Consider the following 23889-nt stretch of genomic DNA (forward strand, 5'->3'; position numbering starts at 1 on the left):
TTTCGATGTCGTACACGTCGTCTTCTTTTTTGTGACACGTTGTAACTCAGGCAAATAAAACGTTCCTTTTAACACTTCTCCTTTCATGTCTTCCAAATCGGTGGTCCAGTTAGGTAAGTAACCTTTGTCAAAAGTGCGTTTGGTTTTGCCAATGCGTACCCAATCTCATACGGCAAACACATCACTTTTCTTGTGGGCAACCACCGTCGGGGACGTACCAAATAGGCGATCAGAAACCAGCACTTTGTTGTCCGGAGTCACATCTGGGGGTGGGTGGCATGTCCAGTGCTTCGATGGTAAGGTTGGTTGTACGCTTGAACCAGGTACGGTAAGATGTCGATGTACTTGAGAGTGTGGTGATGCGTAAAATATTTCCACATGCGTTCTTTCAAAGTGCGTTGAAAACGTTCCACGATGATGGCTTTCGTTTGTGGAGTCTCGGTGGTAAAAAAAAAAAGAATGTCACGTTTCATTAATTCTTTTAGGAAAGCTTGGTTTAGAAATTCGATACCTTTGTCAGTTTGTCATCGAATGGGGTGATGACCGCTTTGTTCAACACCTGTTGCAGGGTTCGCACTAATTCGCTGCTGGATTTGGTAGTCAATGGCACGATCCAGGCATATTTGGAAAAGACATCGATGACAAAAACCAAATATTTGTAGTCACGATTGTAAGTGGCTAAATGAGAGACATCGGCTAAATCGCCTTGCCATTGATGATCGATGCCTTCCACTTGGGTGAGACTTCTGGAAAACATTCGTCGAATGGGTTTGTGTAAAGTGTAGGTAGCTTGTTCTTGTAACCACCGTTGCACTTGAGGTAAACGGAGACTTTTCAGCGGAAATTTGGCAGCACAATACAATATCTGAACTCCTCTGTAACTGGCAGGATGGGATGGATAGTAGTAAATGTTGGCTAACACCTTTTCCATTTTTTGGTTAATAAGTCACCCACTCTTCGCTGATAATACTTTGCACGGGGCGAAAGGGTGGATTGGAAACGGATTTACGTGTCCGATAGGCCACGGGATTAGACGTCGAAGCTAATGGTGGAGGTGGTAATGTAATGGCTTTGGTCTTCTTTTCTTTTTTCACTTCTGGTTTCCTTTCTTTCTGTTTCACTTCTGTCTTTTTAACCTAAGCTGTCATTTCTTCTCGTTGGGCTGTGGGGGAAGGGGTCAACAAGGACGTTGCAATCTTACTAGAAACGGGAGCTGATGACGGTATTTGAAACACTTCTCGTATCTCTTCTTCCTCAGGTTTTTGTGGGGTGGAGTCTTTCATGACCACTGGGGATGTTGTTGTTGGTGGTGGTGTGGTGGATGGACTTTTCATAAAGGTTTTAAAATCTTTCAGAGTGGGTAGAGCTTTATCGTCTAAAGCTTTCTGGTGAAAGAGTTGCAGTCGTTGCAAGAGTTGACCGTACTTTTGCGAATTTTCTGTTTCGGAGAAATCGTGGCGATCCATCAACGTCTGCAGTTCGTGTTGTAACTGGGACATCTCGGTCAAATTGGGATTGGGAGGTATATGCGGGGTTCGTTGTTCTTGCCAACGATGGTATTCCATCGTTTGTAAGGCACTAAAGCTAGCTTTTGTCTTTCCACTCGATATCACGGGTCACGTAGGAGATCTTTGAACTCCAGAGATCCTTTTATTCTTGCTCCCACGAGTCCTCCCAGCATGGTTCCCGATACTCCTTTCAGCAAAGTTCCTAACAATAGTGGGAAAATTCCTGCACTTTGGACCAACATCTTCTTCTTTTGACGAATGGGGATTTTCATTCGAACCATTTGGCGAAGAACGTTACGATGTTTGCCTAAGCATTGTTTCTGGTGTTTCGACAAAGGGATCGTGCCTTTCAAGACGTTCAAACAACATTCGCACACGGTACCCATGATATCTTTGGAGACAGTTTGAATTAGTTTTTTTCGCATGGTTGGAGAAGCTTTTTACAGGACAGACAACATGTCCCCATGTTTGACTAAACGAGGATGCAGCCGTTTCCTTTTCTTTCCTTTGGGTTTAGAAGAGGCATGTTTTCTAGGGGGTGACATCTTTGGGCCTTCAGGAGCACAAAAACACTGATACCCATGCTTTGTCTCAGACCTTTTTTATACTGGAACGCGTTGACACTGATGTCTTTACGTCGTATCAACTTGATGACAGGTATCACGCGTCGTGGAGGGGTTCGTAACGGACTAAATCGAGTCAGTTCTTGCTTGGACAAATCCAGTAAACTCTGTAACATACCCGACCTCTCTTGGACTTTGATTTTGGGAGCAGGTACTTTGTGAGCAGCTGCCAGAGCAGCTAAAAAGGAGAAGGGTGTCACCACTGGAGGAGAAGTTCTTGGAGACACGGGTTTCCATGGTGTCATCAACGGAGACGTGGATAAACCTGAGGCTACCGGAGACGCGGTCACCGTCGTTGTAGGTCGTGGTTTGCGAATGTAAGGTTGCGTCCTGGCCGAAGTGCCTCTCTTGCGAGTGGAAGCTGTTTTCTGTGGGCTTTTCTTTTTCTGGGGACTTTTCTTTTTCTGGGGGCTTTTCTTTTTCTGGAATTGACACCGTTGTTCTTTTTCTTCTTGGGACTTGGTTTGCCTTTTTTGGGAGTGGCTTTTTTCTTTGGGAGAATTAGGATCCTGTTTTAAGAGGTAGAGAATGATGACACATCCTAGAGTACCGCTCTCTTCAGGTTTCAAAATGATTTGCTTTTTGGTTTGAGTGTCAATGCGGGGATCGGCCAATTGTGTCAAACCTACTTTGTTTCTATCAAACAATCGTTTGGTTTGATGAATCTGAATGATGTCTTGCAGTAATTGACGTGCTGTCACCGTGAACCATCGTAAGCCTTCTTTGAGACTGGCTTATTAGACACGATCACGTATTTGTGGATTTTTCTCGCGACTGATGCCGTACAAGGCACGAATCAATTTGACTGGAAGATGAGACTGAAGAGACGTCATGTTGACGCTGTGTGAGACAGACGAAAGGTGTCGGAGGTTTCTATAGACTTTTTTGGTTAAGTCGAGGACGGAGACATGTACAGGACAGGCCCTCCGTCTTGATACCAGTGGTGAAACAAATAGGTAAGAAATCGCAAATAATCGGGTGTAGTGGGTTTTAAATCGACGAGTAAATAGGCGTCTGGAATTTCAGTGACATCGTCGTACGCCTGAGTTAGCTAAGGCGTTCCTAACTGTTTGGCTAAGACTTGCACTTGCGATTTATCTCTAGGGCTTTTAAACAAGACCACGTAATGAACATTGAGACTAATGGTGCGATGGGCTTTACTTTGTTGAAACAAATTTTGAGCAATGTAATTGACACTGGCATTGCGATGATGTCCTTTGCGCGTAAACCAAAGTTTAATTTCTTCTTCGTCTTCTCCTAACATGTCGTCGAAAATGACCAGATGCGTTTGACGGGGGTCAGACACGATTCTGTCGTCTTCGTTAGGAACTCCTTCCACAAACACGATGGAATCGCCTGACTTTCTCGCAAGAGGCTGTACGCCGATTGCCACTCTTTGTAACACCACACTATTCGTTGAGGTGAACGATCGATCTCATTATGTTTATGTTCGATCAAACGTTTGACAAAACGTTTGGAATGACAGAAATGGCCAAAGGCTACTTCCACACTTTTTCAATACTGAAGCAAATCAACATGCTGTTCTACCCCATTTGCCGGAGGCTGACGATTATCACCCCGACAACATGCGTACCGAACAAAGAGAAGCTTTCTACGCTTGGTACCAGGCTCACGCCTCAGACCCTTTCGACTTTCAGGAAGAAATATTAAAGTATTGTCGTTCCGACTTGGACATTTTACGGCGTTGCTGTGGAAAATTTCAAGAACTATTCATGGAACACGGAGGGGTCGATCATTTGAAAGAAGCTTGCACCATTGTCAAAACATGTTCCTTAGTGTACCGCCAACGATTCATGCCCCAAAAACACCCTGGCTGTAATCAGCCCTCAAACGACCAACTTTGTTAAACGTCAATACTCTGTCAAAACCCTACGCTGGTTGCATTACTTATGCGACAATGAAGACAAACGGTTTCAGCACGCCTGCAACGGACGAGGCGAAAAAACCACCGGAACGTATTCGGTAGATGGCTGGGATTTAGAAAACCCCAAGATCATGTACGAGTTTAACGGTTGCTTATTTCAAGGATGCCCCGTCTGTTACCTTGAACGTGGCACTAAAAATCAGTTTTTACAACGAACCATAGAAGACTTGTACCAGGCCACTTGTGAGCGACGCTTAAAGTTAGAACACCAAGGATGCCAAGTGGTGGAAATGTGGGAAAACCTATCCCGAGTTTAAACGCATCGTAGAAAGTTACAAGTTGATGGACCCCCTGAACCCGAGGGATAGTTTGTACGGAGGAGGGACACATGCCACATATTTGCTGTACCACGCTGACGAAGAGAGAGGAGAAGAAATCAAATACTTGGACGTGTGTTCACTGTATCCCTACGTGTGCAAATATTGTCGCTTTCCTACTGGGCACCCACAATTGCTGACAGAACACATCGACCTGGACCACATTCGAAAATACGAAGGCTTGATCAAGTGCAAAGTTTTGCCTCCCATGGACTTGTACCATCCCGTGTTACCCCACCATTGCCAAGGCAAACTGATATTTCCCTTGTGCCGTACTTGTGCCGAAACGTGTAACCAAGACTAACCTTGTCAGAACACCCAAGAACGCGCCTTGACGGGAACGTGGATTAGCGTGGAATTGTTTGAAACTCTGGACTTGAGATACCAGCTGTTAGAAGTGTGCGAAATTTATCACTTTCCCAAGACACAGAAATACAACAAGGGTGACCAAACTAAGAAAGGCATTTTTGCAGACTACGTGGGTGCCTTTCTGAAACTGAAACAAGAAGAAAGTGGCTATCCTTCTTGGTGTCACACTCCCGAAGACCAAAAGACATTCAAAGAGAAATACTGGGAACAAGAAGGCATCACTTTAGACCACATCGAGAGAAATGAAGGCAGGCGATCGTTTGCAAAAGTGATCTTAAATTGCTTGTGGGGTTAAATGGCACAACGACCGTGTTTACCTAAGACGGAATATTTGACAGAAACTTTCCGGTACTTCCAGACGATTCATGACAAAACCTAATAAATGAAACACGTGGACGTCGTTCGTGAGGATTTGATCTTAGTCAATTACGAAGAAGATCTGGACTTTGTACAAGCCGACGAATTTGGAAATGTCATCATTGCGGCTTACGTGACAGCCCATGCTCGCTTAAAATTGTACGAAGCTTTAAAACTGCTAGGGGATCGGGTCCTGTACTTTGACACGGACAGTTGCATTTACATCGATCGCCCGGGTCAGCAACACTCTGACATCGAAGGAGACCGTTTAGGAGCCTGGACGGACGAGCACCCCGACGAGATTTTAACTTTCGCTAGTGGCGGTCGTAAAAATTACGGCTACGAATACCGGGACAAACAAGGAGAAATGCACACGGAGTGTAAAGTGATATAATTGACTCTCAATTATCGCACCAGTCGAGTGGTGAACTTTTGGGTATTGAAAGAAACCTTGCAATCTGGAGAGGATGGGAACTTTAAAGTGACCACCTACCAACTGCACAAGATTGTACGTTTACACACTCATCAAATCCTCAGTCGACCCTTGGAAAAAGTCTATCAAATCGTGTACCAGAAGCGAGTGCGTCTTCCAAATCACTACACTTTGCGGTATGGACATGTCGGTATAAAAAATCGTTTGTAAGAGGATAGCCACCAACAAGAAGGATGACTTCGCTACAGCAAGAATCGAGTGAGAAACCCAATGAGAACTCCAAGTTCAAACCCTACCATACAGTTTCCATTGGCAAGTAGACGTCACCTGCGTATGGTCTTAGAGAGAGAGAGAGAGAGACAGAGAGAGAGAGAGACAGAGAGACAGAGAGAGAGACAGAGAGAGACAGAGAGAGAGAGAGATGCTGGATGTCATAAAATTTTATCTTTACCTCGAGTGATTAGGTAAGAGTTAAGAAGTTAACGATGGTCTGTAACGTTTTGCTGAGTGCAAGTTACAAATGACATAACAGATGGAGTAGAATAGTATTTGACTTGTATGCTGAGTTTTCCATTACAATTTGGAATTTGTTTGCTCGTTATGTGTTAGAGAAAGACTCCGGGTCTCCGTAATGGACAACGTACATATTATATGGTAGGGAACAATAGTTTACTCCCTGTCATGAAACACAAACTAGTAAAATTATACATCTGATGATTGGCGCGCTCGACCACCTCGTTCTTTGTTACTCGATTTCTCCAGGTGATCCCGAGTATGCGTCAATGGCATCGCATGTAAAAAGCGCTCAGTCTTTTCTCTTGTGAGGAGTCCAGGTTTCACTGGCGTACAGGGGAGAGCTTAGGACGCAGGCACGGTACACGGTAATCTTAGTGTTATGGGTCCGAATGCTGTTGTTACACACTCTCTGCGACAACCTGGAGAGAGTTGTTGATGCTTTTCAGATCCGGTTGTTGAGCTAAGCATCGAGCGAGAGGTTCATGGTGATGTTGGAGCCGAGGTACATAAACTAACTGACCAGCTCAAGTTCGTAGTTGTTGATGATGATGGTTGGGGGGTCCGCGTCCTGAACCATCACGTTTATTTTCTTTAGGCTTATGGCCAACCCAAACGCATCGCATGCTTTTGAAAAACGGTCCATCAGGCGCTGTATCTCAGATTCTTCGTGGGTGGCTAGATCAGTATCGTCTGCGAAGAGTATGTCCCTGATGGTTACTCTACACACTTTGCTCTCGGTCTTCAGTCGTGCCAGGTTGATCGCGTGTGAAGGTAGATCCCTACTGTGGACGTCCCAAAGGTGTGCTTGAGCAGGACTACGAATAAGATGCCGAAGACCGTAGGTGCAAGGACGCAGCCCTGTTTCACTCCAGTGCGGATGTCAAAGGAGTCCGATGTTGAGCCATCAATATATGTATATATATATATATATATATATATATATATATATATATATATATATATATATATATATATATATATATATATATACATATACATATATATATATATATATATATATATATATATATATATATATATATATATATATATATATATACTAAGGAGCATAAGAATATCTATGTCAGGTCTTCGTGTAAATCTCTTTTTTTTCTCCTAAGACTCATGATAAAAATATAAAAATCAGATAGGCGCAACACTGAATCATGTCACTAGTCAGTCACACAACACACATTATATATCCAAAACATGTGGTGTAAGTTTCTTTACAGTTTATTTATCTTCCGAATAGGGAGTTTCGTAAATTAGGGTTTAGTGCCATTTACTCATTTATTTGAGTGTTACGACCGTGAATTCGATGATAATATTATTCAGAGCTCTTGAATAAATCACGAAGTCGTTTTTGTTGAATCCGTACATACATTGTTAATTCATTCGTTTGATTTCTGTATGACCTAGTCATCGATGATTCTGTAATGTTGTTTTCTTATTCTTTCCCTCGCCAGCTTTGTAATCAGTTGACCGAGCATATGATCTAATTTATATAACTTATATAAGTTCAATATAGATTTGCTACTAAATCTTAAACTGTTTGTGTCTGGATGGTTGCAATGTGAAGATAAATATCATTTTTCATTCATTTTATCTACACACTATTTCACTAAAGTTAAGTTTCCCAAAAAATGTATTTTAAAAATTACTTTATCCTGTCTAACACATATCTGGCTGAATGAGTTCCTTTAAAGAGCTTAATTTTACTTTTTAATTTTGAAATTATAATGGATTATTATTGTTATTTTAGCATGCTGCTGGAGACATCAGCATTTAAAGATTCTACGACATATACATTTGTAACCATCACACCGTTCAATTATCAAGTCTGTGAAACTAAAGCGGAAAGAAAAGTGGGCCTGTACTAAAGTCTACAAATGTGGCGGGGGTAGCAAGTTAATATACTTTTGTAGATGTAAGGTACTTCAAATTATGCTGAGATGCAAGAGTACGAGGGTGTTTTTATTTTGCCTGCAGGCAGAAAGGAATGGTGTCCAGCAATGAGTAGATGGATTTTTAATTTTGACCACTGTTATACTACTTTCACAATGATGGACGTAATGTTTGGGCAAAGGCCTACAGTGTTACTTTTTATCCTTCTTAAACTATATACAATATCTTTACGTCCAATTGTACAACATATAAGCGCAATCTATTTGCTCTAAATATGATTCAGAAATATTGGCAAAGTTTCCGGTACAGGTTGCAATAATCGCTACATGTCTACTTCTTTACTGCTCTCAAGATTTTTTTAAATGCAGAAAACTGATTGGTAAACTTTTGGAAAAAGCTGTTGTTGTAGGGTTTAACGCCATTTTTCAGCACACGATAGGCTATACATGGCGGCCAGTATTAATGGTGGAGGAAGAACCCGGGAAAACCACGGAAAGAACCACCGACCCTCGAGAAGCTACTGGCAAGCTTTCTCGCATACCCACATTGGCCGAATCCGAGACTCGAACCTACGCAGACAGAGGTGAGATGGCAGTGATCCGTAACGGAGAGCGCTTTAGACCACTCGGCCACTCGGGGCTCCGATTTTGGAAAAAGAGGATTATGCATAAAATCGATTATAAATAATAAAAAGCATAATTATTTAAGAATAGTCTTACACGGGATAATGCATATAATTAGTCGACACAAGTCCTCATGTGTCACTCCAGTCACTAACTTACTTCCTATTGTACAGACTTATTTCCCCCATCTAACTTTATAACTCTCTCTCTCTCTCTCAGAAGGCTTCCAAAATGCTTCCAATTAATTTATTTAAGAAAGTCTATTTTACAAACATTTGTATCAAATACCGGCACACTTACATATTATACTGTTCGGAACTGCTACTTTATTATACAACATATAGTTGGATATGCATCTAGGGCCCTAAGATCTGACTAAACAAATTGAACTGAGTTAACACTCTGATGTGCATAATATGATGGTAATGAAGATATAGAAAACTATTGGTCCAGTGCTAATACTCAGATATGCCGTCTTTTCGGTCTATTTTTCAATTCACAATTATTGTGTAATATTTGATTCGATATTCAGAGGTTACGCATATGAGACACAAAATGTGCAATATTTTCAAATGGCCAGAAATAGGTGCGCACATTTAGATTTGTTTAGTACTTAAAATTGTATTCTAAGTACTAAATCAAGAAAATGGAATGGATAATAATGACTCAAACCAATAAAATCATCTTATTCCTCTGTAGCCCTCTACTCGCTGTGTTGATATATCTAATGGTTCACGTAATTGTTTACTTTAAAATATTTGAAATGTTTGCACTTTATATATGTTACTTAAACTTAGTTGTCAGATAAGCCCATTTTTATGTAAAATGAATGTCATCTTGGAGCATGTTTGTATGATTTGGGACTGGACCTACCTGAATGAATTAAGTCCTGTGCGAACTTATATTTCTGAAAAAAGGAAACGACAGTAAAATGTGTTTGAAACGAATCAAACACGAAAACATTTTTCTGAGATGTCATGCAGTTTTATACCATAATCTAACGTCATTATCTGTTGTCAGTGCATTGTTGTAAAAATATCATTTTTAGTTTTTCAACACACTTGCTCTGGGGGAATTCCACTTGTTACAACCGCTAATACGTTTGCTAGCAAAATTCCTATTGTGTATATTTTCAGCTTGAAAACTGATCAGCATATAAGATTTTTCATAGGTTCTATGATCTGTCATACAAAACGCTCTGAATCAATGTTTAAGGTCGATGGGGAAATTAGAATTTTATTTACAGCGTGCATCGAATTCAATAAAATCACATGATCTGGTTTATTCATTAGAGTTTATAACCCGAAAGTTTACATTTAAATGTATCCAGTGGCAAAAGAACTGACCCGTGAGGTCTTTCAAGCAATTACGGTAATTTGTTATTAATATTGGCCTCATCTTTGGAGTTGATAATTTCGAACTCACGTCATCTCTGGCATTAAACCAATAAAACACCACTGTCAAGTTCACTCGAATAGGTGATTGACTCTCTTTCATCCCATTAGACATTTGCCTCTAACAGTTTGGACAATCTTTATAGTCTGCTGTTGTTTTGCTTTAGAACTAAACATTTATAACTATTAACATATTCAAATGTATTCCCAAGACTTTTCAATGTTCATTTTGAGAACTTCTATGATAAGGAAACTAAAATCTTGTATCAGATGATGAAAATAAGACCGGAGTAAACCAAATATTTTCACCAGACGGATACGGGTGTAAAGTCTGTTGTAACTTGTCTATAACAAAGCTATCAAGACAAAACGTCAGCGGCTTTTGCACAGTAGAATTGTACGCAATGAAAACAAATCGTGGTGTGCTGCAGTGGTTGGTATCTTTAAATTCGCAATATAAGACATTTGACACTACAGTGAAGCAAAGTTCAGTAAACCAATAATTACTATAAGCGTAACTAGTCGGCAAATAAATTAAGTTGCGAAAGATAGGTTTACTCTGGGGGTGAATTAAATGTTATGTAATGTTCCTTTAACGAAACGTAAACGACTTTTGATAACTAGGTTCTGGGAAAACTATGTTTTGAAGGTAGCTATCTGAAAACACATTTGATAAAAAACATTCCATAGTTTCCTTGAAATTGGCTGCACAGTTTGCTCGAAGACACTAAGAAAACCTTGAATTATATTTAAAACGTCTTGCAGAGGGCTTCCAAAACACTGAGGCTAATTAAATAGAAGAAACGCAGTAGATATAGTCATATTGATTTTGGTCCGACTTGTTCAAAAGCAGATTAAATTGAGACATTTACTTTTAGAGACAAAGTATTGATTTTTGAACTTATTCTTTCAGAAACAGATAATTGTTTTTTTCGGAGATAGGGTTCACCTCTATTCCACATTGTCCGGATCCAGCTCCGATATCCAATATTTTCAGATGCATTTTCACATCGTCACTTCCGTAGACCTCTTCCAGTGTATCAGCTACTATTTTGGGGCCTCTCCATATTTCACTGGACAGCATCTGTTATATGAATAATGATATGATAACATGATCTTTATAACAAGTGATTAGAATATGTGTGAGCTGAATTCTTTTTTTTTAGCTCTGATGGACATTGAACAATAAAATGATAAACAATTACGGTAATTGAAGTTAGAAACCAACCTATTATTATAAATAAACAAGAAATTGCAGAAGCAGTAACAAGTCCTGGACGATAATATAGCTGAACAAAGTTACGTGCCTTTGCATATGTATTTTTCATTAAACTACTTGAAGCTAATGTGTTCCCCTCACAATGGAAGCTAGCGCATGCTTTCCCGATATTTAAGAAAGGAGATAATACCCATATAGTCTCATTCCAGACAAATTTCGTTATTGAGCTGTGTGTCCAATATTTTTGGTAGACTTACATTCAAACTCTATAAGATTGTGCAGTATTCAAAGTTGATAAGTCGTAAATGTCTCTGCCATCTTTCCATTTGCTGTGTCTTGTAAGTTTCTTAGTATTGTACATGCCTAGTGTTTGATGGTTTCCAACATCACCTCTGTACGTTGCTATTTCCAGCTCTTGGTCATAAATACTACAACCATTCATTATGTCAGTGAATAAAGCACAGTAACAACAGATAATATTATTATTTTTAAAACAACTACCACTACTTATACTAAATATACTACCGTACGAACGACGACAACAATGGAATAGTGTACAATGTTACCTCGTCGTATCCGAACTCTGCCCATTCGTTATATATACATTTGACTTCATCAGAGGTGATATCAGCTTTGAAATACCGTTTCTGCCATTCAGCTATGGCATCGAACTTTTTCTGTAGTTTGTCTTCCATGTCGTTGAAGAGTGTGTAACTTTCCCAATTATGATACCTGGCAGTGAAAATTAAGCATTAAGAACTTAAACAGTGTTGCGAGTCTGTGATCTTAAGATAGCAACAGAAAACTGAGAAAGGCGACAAGCTTTTTGAAATTCAACAAATAATGTATTTCCCTAGAATACAAGATGAAAATGAGAATAAAGATCTTACGGAATTATTGGATGCCTAATTCGTACATACCTTGATGGAAAATTGCAGACATAACATTTGACACTTGATAAGATTAGGCATTTGGGAGGACCCAATTGAGTAAAAAAGAAACTTTATCGAAGCTTTTCTTTTAGTTTTAGTTTTAATATTCCTCAAAGAAATTTCCTCTGGGAATCTCGTTGACGTACACATTATACCATTATTCTGCTAAATGGTTCTTCGAATGCAGGAAAGGGTTTCAGATAAACCGTCGGATTATTGTTATTGGGTTTTTATACCATTTGAAACGTTTCACAGGATATATAGTACTTACAATCAATACTTTTAGTGATTCACGATCTTGTGATACGTCTTATGGATCTAAATGTCCAGCCAGAGGAGTTTCATGGGCCTGATTAAAAATTTCCTGTCTGTACGATTTTGAATTACAATTTGATAGTTCACGGACCACTCATCACTACCTGGCACGTCAGGTGGTCTCCATTTTCTCATAAGAATCCCATTTTTAATGAATTAACAAACAGTACTTATGTGGCTTCAGTTTCACCAATTTCCTTTTGAAACAAACAGGAGATCTCAGTATATTTTCCCTGTGATAGTCGTTTGTCACCCTGATTAGAATAAAGAGAATAAGTAGTTTAAAGAGGATCACTGTGATCAATACCCTTTGATTGATCCAAACAAAGAGTGAAATTGACCTCGTCAAAAGCCTGACCAATACAGGTGTCAGCTAAAGGAATACTTACCTGATCAGAATGGTTCTTAAGAGCTAATTTTGCCATTGCTCAAGTAACTGCACTAGCTGGGTATAAATCAGGGATTTATTATTCAATAGGATCGATTTTATGATCTAAATAAAGCTTGTCAGGTACAAGTGGATTTATTACAACCTTATCACCAGCTAGTTTATTGCATATTAATAAACGAATGCCCTCAATGGGTAAAGAAAACACTGATCCGACGGTCACGGGTCCTGAGACTAAGTGTGATGACAAATTTACAAAATGGAGAGGAACATTAGCAAAGCCGCACTCTACTCCCTGAATGCGAACACTCTCGAAGGTTATGGAAAGTTGGCCCTTATCCGGGAATTTGTTTTGCTTTTCGAGTTACTGTATAATTATTGTTTATAGAGACTTTTGCCAGTTGGGCTTCTAAACACTGGGACGTAAAGATATTTCTTTTGTTGTGTCTGTTTGGGAATTATATTTTAATGTTTATTCGAATTATTTGGATTCAAACGGTTTAATTCCTTTTCCTGGAAATATTTGAGTGCTCATACATAATTCTTGGACAAAGACATTTCATTAATTCAAACACCGGATTACTGTTTGTGAATAACACAGAACTGTAGACATTCCAACACCACATATGATACAGTATACTTCATCGCCTTCCATCTTGTATTCTTCGTCGGGACTCGAACTTGAATTCCTTAGAAGATTTCATTGCTAGGACATCTAAAATTTAATTCGAGGATTATTCTTGGATTATTTTTGGATTCGATTCCTGAAACCGTAAATTCTTATATTTTAATTTGTACAGAGTTTTTAAAGGGAAATAAAATATTTGTTATAGTTTCCAAAGCTTGTTGTTTTCACTCATTCTTTTGTTACTGTTTGTTCGAGCCTAAACACGTAACATAAGAAAAAACTCTAAGAAGCTCCTGTGTCATTTAACATTTTAGTAGGCATAAGAGCAGCCGAATCACACATGAGTGTTACAGAACCCTTAGACATGAATGCTTCATAATTATTAATAAAAAAAATTCAGACTGGGGTTTATTAGACCCAACAAATTTATTACTTTCTATACGTGGCCGTAACCTTGACCTCTTAGAAAAAAGAACATTTGGAATAGGTCTGTCTTGATTCTGCTGCTTATTTTTCAGTTTGTAGCAATCAGAAATAACTTATCCTTTGTTTTAGCAATAGGTACACGTAGTAAACGATAAGGTCATTTTACCAATCTTATTAGAAACTTGATTTCGAAAAGTTGTGCCAGATTGAGATTGTTATTTATAGGAGTTTTTTTATCATAACTTTGAATCCAGTAATTGGTGCAGTTTTATTAATGTTTCTTACAGCTCATATATTCCGATCTCATGTGTTAACAGCAGAATTTCGTAAGTTTTAATATGTTTATCAGCAATTCCTTTTAATATTTTCTTATCCGATACATAAAAAGTTCAATCTCGCAAGTCATACACATTTTTGAAGATTACAATTTCATCAACTCATATCAGCTTTAGCGAACATTACAGTTTCATAAATTCGTACATGTTGTGTTTATTGTTTAAGTTAGATATTATTGCGAAAACAAACTTGAATATCTATGAACGCAATAAATTAAACACATTAGACATTATCTCGTCATTTGCGCAAAACTTCACGGTTATCATGCAAATATAGTTTATACCGTCATTGAGAATAATTCATTGTTAACCAAAACTATGATGCACCTTAAAAAATGTATTATTATAGAATCATTCATCTCCGTCGTTGTTTTCCTCACAAAACATAAAAACAGAATGATCCAACAAGCCAATATTATCAATACCAGTTTCAAGCATCGCAATATATTTTAGTACCATATCCTGGAGCAGTTGTTGAATGCATTTGATAGTCTTTTACATTGCCTTGCCTTCTTCTTGTATTTTGTTAAATAACGAGCGAGTTATATTTTCTTGACATGACGAACAAGGATCTCCTTTTCATGATAACCAGATAACTTATACAAGGACTCCAGTATTTGAGTTTTCACATAATCTAGTGTAAGATTGTGTATGATCCCCTAACTCTGGATTTCTGACCCTACTGTTTCGTGCCATTTATTGATAATATTCCTCGATATATTGGCCTCTTTATTACAGCTGGCTTACGAACTTCTTTGAACCAGTGTATGTCTCAAACTATGGTCAGGTATTGTATCTTTTTCGCAACAACTCGGCAAAAAAGGCGTATCTGGAAATGTTGTTTGAACAGTCCTTGGATTATTCTTGTAGAATTTATGACTCCTTGCTTCTTTTTTTAACGTTTAAAATGTTAAGCGACTATAACCCTCAATTATTTGGTTTGTCCTTCTGACCTGTTATTAGCTTATTCTGCGTCATCCTTTTTATTTGACTATACCGCTCTATATTACATAGCAACGTTTTCAGGAACGGCCGTTCCCACGTAACACATGGGATTATTGTTAATATAATCTGCAATATGCTACAATACCATAGTCATTGAAATTTCAGGTAACTGTCTACCTTAAATCTAACAAATCCACTTTCATAGAATTGTTGTTTTCCATTTTATTGTATGTTGGTATCACTACTACGGGCGCATACTTGATAACCTTTTGATCAGGGGATTGATTTTCTAAAAGAGCTGCTTCTGCACGGTCCTCAAAACTTGCATCTCTCTCCGACATTTATTATTATTGGTGTACGAATGAGGCACTCTCTTACGTTTTTTGGTGATTGCTTCTCTTGAAATGAAAATTTATTATCTCTTGTATTATTTTCCCATCCTATTTTCATCTCCATTTTTGTTAGTAACGCTTGTAAAGAGGAAGCAGTCTTGGTGAAAGTTTGATATATCAACTATAATAATGATAAAGCATAAAAAATGACCAAAATAATTACTGCATTTGCGCAACTTCCCAAATCCTGACTGTTTTTATTTCGTCATTATCTGTGCTTCCGTTATTTTTCAACACAACATGTTTATAAACAGTACTTCTTTTCTGAAAGTGACAATTGTTTCATTTGATAGCTAGTAAATTCTTTTGAGAAGACTAAACTCAATTTCCAGCTACAAAATGTTATTAGTGGGTGCAGACTATACCTCAGCTTTACCCTTGTAAACGCAGATCAAAATTAACTTCGCCAAAGTAGGCATGCATTCATTTATGCGGGACTGTTACAAAAGTCTATCAGCATAGGCGAGCGGCCTGTTGCAGTTCTCAATAACATTTTGTGGGCGTCTTCCGTGTCTATCATACCTTCTTAATACACTTGAATCAAGTTTATGACACTGAAATTTTGGGATCTATGTGGAGCATTCAAAGCCTCCTCCACTCAAGATATACGGTATCATATATGGTATCAATATTAATTGTTTTGTCGTTCAGCAGGCCACGTATCTATGAACCTGGAATGTTTCTTTCTTACCAAAAAACAACTGAGGCCACACAAGGTCTTTTACTCTTCCATGTAGCATTATATTTCATGAACTTGTTGACATGTTGCTTGACTTCATCCATCCGGCAATGAAGCAATCGTTATGTATGTGTCTGTATTTAGGTCTCTGGAATACGTTCTATCATTTCTGAATCATTATTTTAGGTCTGTTATGAATTCACTCAACTGCATGCTGGATTATATCATTATGATTCATTAAGACTCTTGGCCTTCAGTTCATACAAGACCGTGGTAAATCAACACATTCAATACCTGAATTCATTCGGAACACTCTATAAGTTGGGATTGGTGATATAACTTTTATGTTTATATCGGATTTAATTCACAATACTGTACATTCATCTTATATTTTTACGTTCTAACTTAGAGAAATACATTTATCTTTTGACTTTACTAAAGATATTGGTTTGGCTTCCTTTTTTGTTTAATTTTAAACCATAGTTAAGTGCTTAGGTTCTAAATATTTTGAGTTCGAGTCCCGACGAAAATCCGATATGGAAAGCGATGAGGAATACTGTAGCCTGTATACGATTGATGTGTCTACAGTTCTTTGTTGTACCACAGAATATAATATTCCAGTGTTTGAATTTCCAAATAAAATTTAAATAAATGTCTTTGTGCAAGAATTCTGTATGAGCACTTAAATATTCTCCAGGCAAACGAATAAACCTTTATAAATCCAAGTCATTTGAAGAAAATTAAAAATATAATTCAAACTGGTCACAACAAAACGAACACCTTGACATCAAGTGTTTAAAAGCCCAAACTGAGACTATTTCTCAAAACATCGATATTAAACATGACCACTGCGCAATTCCGGTAAAATCAGAATAGAGGCTATTTACATGTGTAAAGTCACGTACGCCAGTACAGCCTCGATTTAACTATAAATCCCTCACTGTATAAATCACACAATAAAAAAGTTGTTTACTGATTTTTGAGGCAAGGCCAGAAACTAGGTCAGCTTTCAGATACAAAGTTCTATTTTAGTTGTTTACTATGAAACAGTCAGATCAAACTAATTTCTGGAAAATGCCAAATTCCAGTAAACAAAATTTCATTAATATAGCATGTAATAGAAAGAAAAAAATAATTTTAAAACTAACAAACAACTTAAATGAAATATAAATTAAATCAAATATACAAAACACTTTCCCCATAAATAAAAAGAAAGATTTATATGATAAAGCTTTATTTTAACAAGACATTAATTATACATGAGGTTACGAAAAACTCTTATGAATTATACAAAGTGTACATGAAATAATACATTTCTATACATGGGAAAGTACGTCTGCTACTAAATTATCTATTCCCTTGATGTGCCTAATTTCAATATCATATTCATGTAACAACAAACTCCACCTTTATAGTCTTTGATTTTTATTTTTCATATTGCACATGAAAGTAAGCTGGTTGTGGCCATACCTAAAATTGTATCAGTTGCATTTTACTATCAGGTACTGGGAATTCAGAGATAGCATTGAACTTAGCATATATAGGTTTAACTTGCCCATGTCCCAAGAAATGTCCTAGAAAAGTTACACTAGCACGGCAGAACTCATGTATGGATAAATTAATTGTCAAACTTGCATCTGTGAGTGTGTCAAAGAATTTCCGAATTGTTGCTAAATGTTGCTTCCATGTGTCGTTGTATATGATGACATTATCACAAGCCGTTGAAAACGTGTACTTAAAATTGGAAACTTAATCGAGAAGAATAATTTCAGTATCTTCATTAGATAGAGGTTTCTCTTTCAACAACTTCAATGGTCCACGCACGGTGTGTCTAAAAACCTAGCCTAGGGATTCTTGACCTTTTTTCGCAACAGAAAACAATAGGAAATGAATGCCTTCATCACAACCTTTACCCGTATCAAAATAATATGATCGAATCGTATTTTTCAAAGTCTGGTGAAATCTTTTTAATATCCATTGGCTCTCATGGTGAAAGGCAGAATATTTGAATTGTTGAATGCCTAATTCGTTCATAACTTGCTGGAAAATTTCAGACACGAAATTTGAGCCTTGATCTGATTGAACTGATTTGGGAAGGCCACATTGAGTGAAACACTTTCTTAAAGCTTTTACTATTGTTTCAGATTTAATATTCCTCAAAGATATTACCTTTCGAAACCTTGTTGACGCACACATTATGGTCAACATGCATTAGTTGCCTGACCTGGTCTTAGGTAAGGGACCAACACAATCTACCGTAATTCTACAAAATGGTTCGTTAAATGCAGGAATAGGTTGCAAGTGAGCCTTAGGTATTATTCCGAGTGGGTTATCCTACAACTTGACAAAGATGACAAGATCTACAGTATTTACAAATATCACTTTTGATTTTTGGCCGGTAAAAGTAAGTCAAGATCTTCTGAAACGTTTAATTAATCTGTAATCGACCAGCCAAATGAGTTTTATGGGACAGACTAAGTATTTCCTAGCTGTAAGATTTTGGAAATACAATTTGATAGTTCTCTGACCACTAATCAATAGCAGGTATCTCAGGGGGTCTCCTTTTTTATAATAATTCTCTTTTTATTGAAATAATAGACAGGTACTTCAGTGGCTCCATTTTCACTAATGATCCTTTGAAACGAACAGGAGATCTTGAGACCATCTTCCTGTTCGACAACAAGTAATAGTAGTTTATCACTCTGGTTAGAATAAAGAGAATGAATAGTTAAAAGAGGATCATTGTGATCAGTACCTTCTGATTGCTCCAAACATGGAGTAAATGTGACCTCATCAATAGTCAGACAAATATATGTGTCAGCTAAAGGAATAATTTCCTTATAAACACCATTTTCAAGAGCATTCTTTGTCATAGCTTTGGTACCTGCAAAGACTGGGAATAAATCCGAGAATTCATTTTCAATTGAATCGTCTTTCTTAACCAAACAGGGCTTGTCAGTTACAAGTGTATTAATCACAACCTTGCCTCCAGCTAGATCGTTGCCTAGTAATAAATGAATGCCCTGAACGAGTAGCATAATCTGTTCCGACTGTCACGGGTCATGAGACTAAGTCTGATAACAAATGTATACAATGGAGAGGGACATTAACAAAGCCGCGCTATTCTCCCTGAAGAATAACACTCTCATTAGAAGAAGACTTCTCAGAAACAAAGTACCTGACAAAAAAAAGAATCTTAGAAGCTCATGTGTCCCTTAAAATTTTAATAGGGATAGGATTGGCCGAATCACCCAAGAGTGATATAGAACCCTTCGATATGAATGGTTCATAATTCTCCATAACAAAATCAGATTGGGGTCTATTAGACCCAGCAAATGTATTGCTTTCAATACATGAGCGTGACCTTGACCTCTTAGAAATAAAAACTTTTGTAATAGGTCTGTCTTGGTTCTGGTGCTAAATTTCAATTTGTAGCATTCAGAAATTACGTGTCCTTTCTTCTTGCAATAGGTACACGTCAGAAGAGACAAGGATCTTTCATCAAGCTTATCTGAAGCTTGAGTTTTAAAAGTTGTGTCAGATTGTGATTTAGAATGGCTTGTATTAGGCTGAAACACTTCACTGCCAGAAGACTGTTGAGTTGAAGTCTTATTTACAAAAAAGACTTTATTAGTTATAACATTCTTATCAGCAACACGAGCAGCTTTTTCCAAGGTTTCAATTTTATACTCGTCAAGATAAGTCTTAATGTCACTATGGCCTTAGTTCTTGAGCTCTTCAAGTAATACAAGTTGTTTTGAGACTTCCATAATCTTGTTCATCTTTCTTGGCTAAGCACCATCTGTCAAATAATTGCTCTTTTTAGCTAGCGAATTCAACATGAGTTTGTCCAGTTTCAATTTTGATAGGTTCTGACGTTTGCCCAATAAGCTTCAGGGACTAACTCATAACCGCTTAAGATGCATTCATTAACCTCATCATAGTCACCAATTTGGTGACTGACAGTGAATGGTAATTATCACTAGCATTACCAACAAGTACACATTGTAATAATTGAGTACAATGCTCCCTTGGCCATTTCAGATTTTCAGCATTTGTCTACGTGTATGAAAACCTAAACTAAATTCTGTATTAGCATTAATAATCATGTCTTCCACGTCAATCTCAGCAGGATTAGGAGCAGCACGGCTTTTTGGTCGTCTCATATTGTACTGATCATTGTTATGAAAATCAGAAGTGTCCTTAGCAAATATCATTGATGGACCAGCTGATCTTGTATAATCATCAGAATATCTTGCCAAACCTATTATTGTTGTAGCTACATCAACATTATTTTCAATTAATTCAATTTTTTTCGCTAATCATATACGTAGCACTTTCAAACAAGGCCATTATTAACAAAACCGACTGTAACATTACCCCGGTACTCTGTATCATCTATTTTTATAATTTCACCTCCTACTTCAATAAATGCTTCAGCGGGTAAGAAATATCTGCTTGTATCTTGAACATGTAATTTAATTCGTCCTTGCTGATTTGGATTTCGTGCGTCATAAGAATAATACTGAAAATCACGCACTGATTCATTTTTAAGAACTGGTTCGTCTATGTCAAACGCTGTGTCGGATTCACGTTTAAACATTTTATTATAATTTGTTATCTTCTAAAACGAAGACCACTTCCTGATATCAGACTTGTATTTATTTGTTCAGTCCATTGATTCATCAAGGCTGCTAGTTGTTGATTTGCGGCTTTATTTATTATTGTACTGACATTTGCGGGCATAGCTTCAGTACTGGGTAATTTGACTGGTGGTGGTTTTCGTCGTATTAATCTCGCTAATCTATCTTTGATTGCCAAGAATGCTTTACCAGTAAGATCACCAATAGCACCAGGAGCTTTATCACGAATAACATCAATAGCTTTCATCGATAATTGTTTTGCAATTGGCATTGCTTTGGGGGGCTATCCTTGTGAATAAACCCTGAACAACATCACCAAGTTCATTTCTGCAAGTCAGCCTATATACTGGTAATCGTGAATTTACCACCCTGACCATGATTGGTCTACGATGAGAATTGTGTACGATCATTTTTATTTAATTATTTATTTATCTAATCACTGTGACAACAAGTCACTATGATAATCATCAACGAGTTCATCAATAAGTTCTCGGTAAATATCAATATCCATGATACCACCTTGAAATAATCGTCGACAAATATCAGCAGCTTCATCAATTATTTCTGGTGAGTTATTTCCAGCTCATTTTCCTCCTATAAGAACTTCTAACCGTTGCATGTCATCGAGGATAGTATTAGAACAAATAAGACCACTTTCCAAACCACTTCCGGTTGCTCCTTCTTCTGTTGTTTCCATGCTTTTCTTAAATAGTTTTAAGGGTAATCTTTCTTCTTTTGCTTTTTTAAGTAGCTCTTCAGGCCTTTTAAGTTCCGACATCAACATTTGCTGCGATGAAGAAGACTGTTGTTGTTCTATTTGTTGCTGCGGTGGAGAAAGTCGATAAGAAGGTTTCTGCTGGGAAAGTTGTTGTTGTTCTATTTGTTTCACTCTCTCTTTATAAAGTCTCTGCATTTCTTCAAAAAGACTTCTGTATTCTAAATCATCATCTCAGGCTTGTTTCTTTGTTTTTATATATACAATATGTCCATTTAATAAAATTATTATCGCTTACTTTTTCAAAACTGGGTTTCAAAATACTAGATTTATTAAATATGCTAATTAATATTTTGTTAGGTAAATCATGTTCTTTAGTATTTCTAATATCTTCGACAAATCCTTCCTTAAATCTTGCAATCAGTTTAATATTTTATCTTATTAGTTTAGATGCAAGTTCGTTTATCACGTCGGCAACTTCAGTACGAATTTTGCCAATACCGTCAAGTATTTCTTCATATACGGGAGGAGGCTGAGCTGCAGCTATATCAGTTGGAAGATCTCGTAAAATCTTTTTTGTTGTTTTTAGTTCTCGCTGCATTTTTTTCAGTTTGTTCAGCGGTCTGTTTTGATACTGGAAGAAGATCCTCCTTAATAGCCGTTACGACTCTTTCAGTAACTTTAGTAACAGGTTTAAATAACTGTTTTCTACCTTCTGCGTATTCAACTTTGTGCTTCTTGTCTTGCTTGCAGTTTTTTTTTTTGACAGCATCTCTCAATGGTATATATTTCTTTAATGCCTCTAATCACTCTCGAGCTAATCTAGCGGAATATGGTTCTCCGATGTTTGCCATAATTGATATAATAACGATTTAATTTACAGCAGCAGAGAGGGTGCTGCCTCCAACTTGGCACCGACGTGATCGCGTATTTTCCTGCGATTTTTCACGATCAGAAAAACTTATCAGCGATAGTCTGGGTAAGTCAATTAGAGTTTACTAAGTTCGTTGATAGGGTTGTCTCATACCAGATACTGAGACAATCGCGATTTGTTTGTGGGTTTTTTTGCGATTTTCGAGGAAGGATTATTTTGCGAAACAGAGAGTGAACCAATTGGAGGTTGTTCACCCTCTCTGCTGCTAGGAGGTCACGGATACAACTGCGGCAAAAGCAATAACGACGAGGAATAACGGTAAGAGACACGATTAGGTTTATAATCTGCTAATTTAGAATAATTACGTATTCGTTCATTTTTATTCTCCAATGATCCCATTGAGCAGCGTTGTCAATATGCATCATTGGCAAATTTTTTAAAAGGTCTATGTTTGATTTATTGGTATACAATGAGTCCGTGGGGCAAATCATAGTCGTAGTTTCTGAGAGAGGTACCAATTACAGTTCTGTTTGGTAAGTTTCCACACTCCCGCGATGCTAATAAGCCCTTTACTGCCATATCTGCTATCATAAATTCAAGCTCTGCTTGGTACATAATTAATTGTGCAACAGCGCGTGTTATCAGATGAGTGTCCCTGGGTAAAAATTTCAGTAATTGTTCGACTCATATCTTTTGCAAACGATACATCGTCATTCTCTGGCAGCCAAATCCGATTTTGTGGCTTATATGAAATTATCTCCGTGCGCATATATCTCAGTATACTTAGTTATTAGTCCAAAATCAGTGCAGAGTGTTACAGTTGGTGTAACTAATTCAGCTCTGTCGAAGCGGGTAATCAAGAAATAATATTTCAGCGTATATAATAATGTACTGTATTGTTTTACTTACCTCCAAGCAGCCGGGACTCTTTGCTAGAAACTGCTTCAAATTCCAATAAAACACGAACTTCCCCCGTTACGGTAAATCCAGTTCAAAGCCCTCTCAATAATGTACGTTATTAGCCGCGTACAGAATAATAGTAACACTGTTGTACATTAAACACAAGGAAATACACACACTAAGATTATAGTATTATTTTTGCCTTACGTTCATATAAAATCCATCAGTGTAAATGATGTGTTTCAGTACACCTGTTTACGATTTAACTGGTGCAAAATTAATTGCTTGTTGTGGGCGGTAACCGACACGAAGTTATCTTTATATATTAGTTTTCATATATATTTTTACAAATGGCTCGTAATATAGTGAATAGCGTTGCGACTCGCTGGTCTTCAAAGGAAAATTCGTTCGGGATGGAATGCACTCCACTGACAATTTGTCGGTGTTTATAGGAAAAACTATTATAACTGGTGGGACATGCTGCGATCGGCTGAGAAGATTTTGAAAT

General features: G+C 37.5%; 1 protein-coding gene across 2 annotated transcripts in view; it reads right to left on the bottom strand.

The window, feature by feature from the left end:
- Nucleotides 1-23680, bottom strand: part of LOC149798835 (uncharacterized) — a 46018-nt gene extending 22338 nt beyond the window's left edge. The window contains exons 1-3 of one of the 2 annotated variants that reach the window (XM_089957728.1): nt 23391-23676; nt 11776-11941; nt 10940-11074 (exon numbers count right to left, since the gene is read on the bottom strand). In XM_089957728.1, coding sequence (XP_089813854.1) covers nt 10940-11074; nt 11776-11904 — 264 coding nt within the window. In that variant the 5' untranslated portion in view covers nt 11905-11941; nt 23391-23676. Of the gene's footprint in view, nt 1-10939; nt 11075-11775; nt 11942-23390 lie in introns of both variants that reach the window. The other variant, XM_089957729.1, reaches the window with a different exon arrangement.
- Nucleotides 23681-23889: the final 209 nt, after the last annotated feature.

Source organism: Sinohyriopsis cumingii, chromosome 5, assembly GCF_028554795.1.
Source record: "Sinohyriopsis cumingii isolate HCF-2022 chromosome 5, ASM2855479v2, whole genome shotgun sequence".
Classification (NCBI taxonomy): Eukaryota; Metazoa; Mollusca; class Bivalvia; order Unionida; family Unionidae; genus Sinohyriopsis; species Sinohyriopsis cumingii.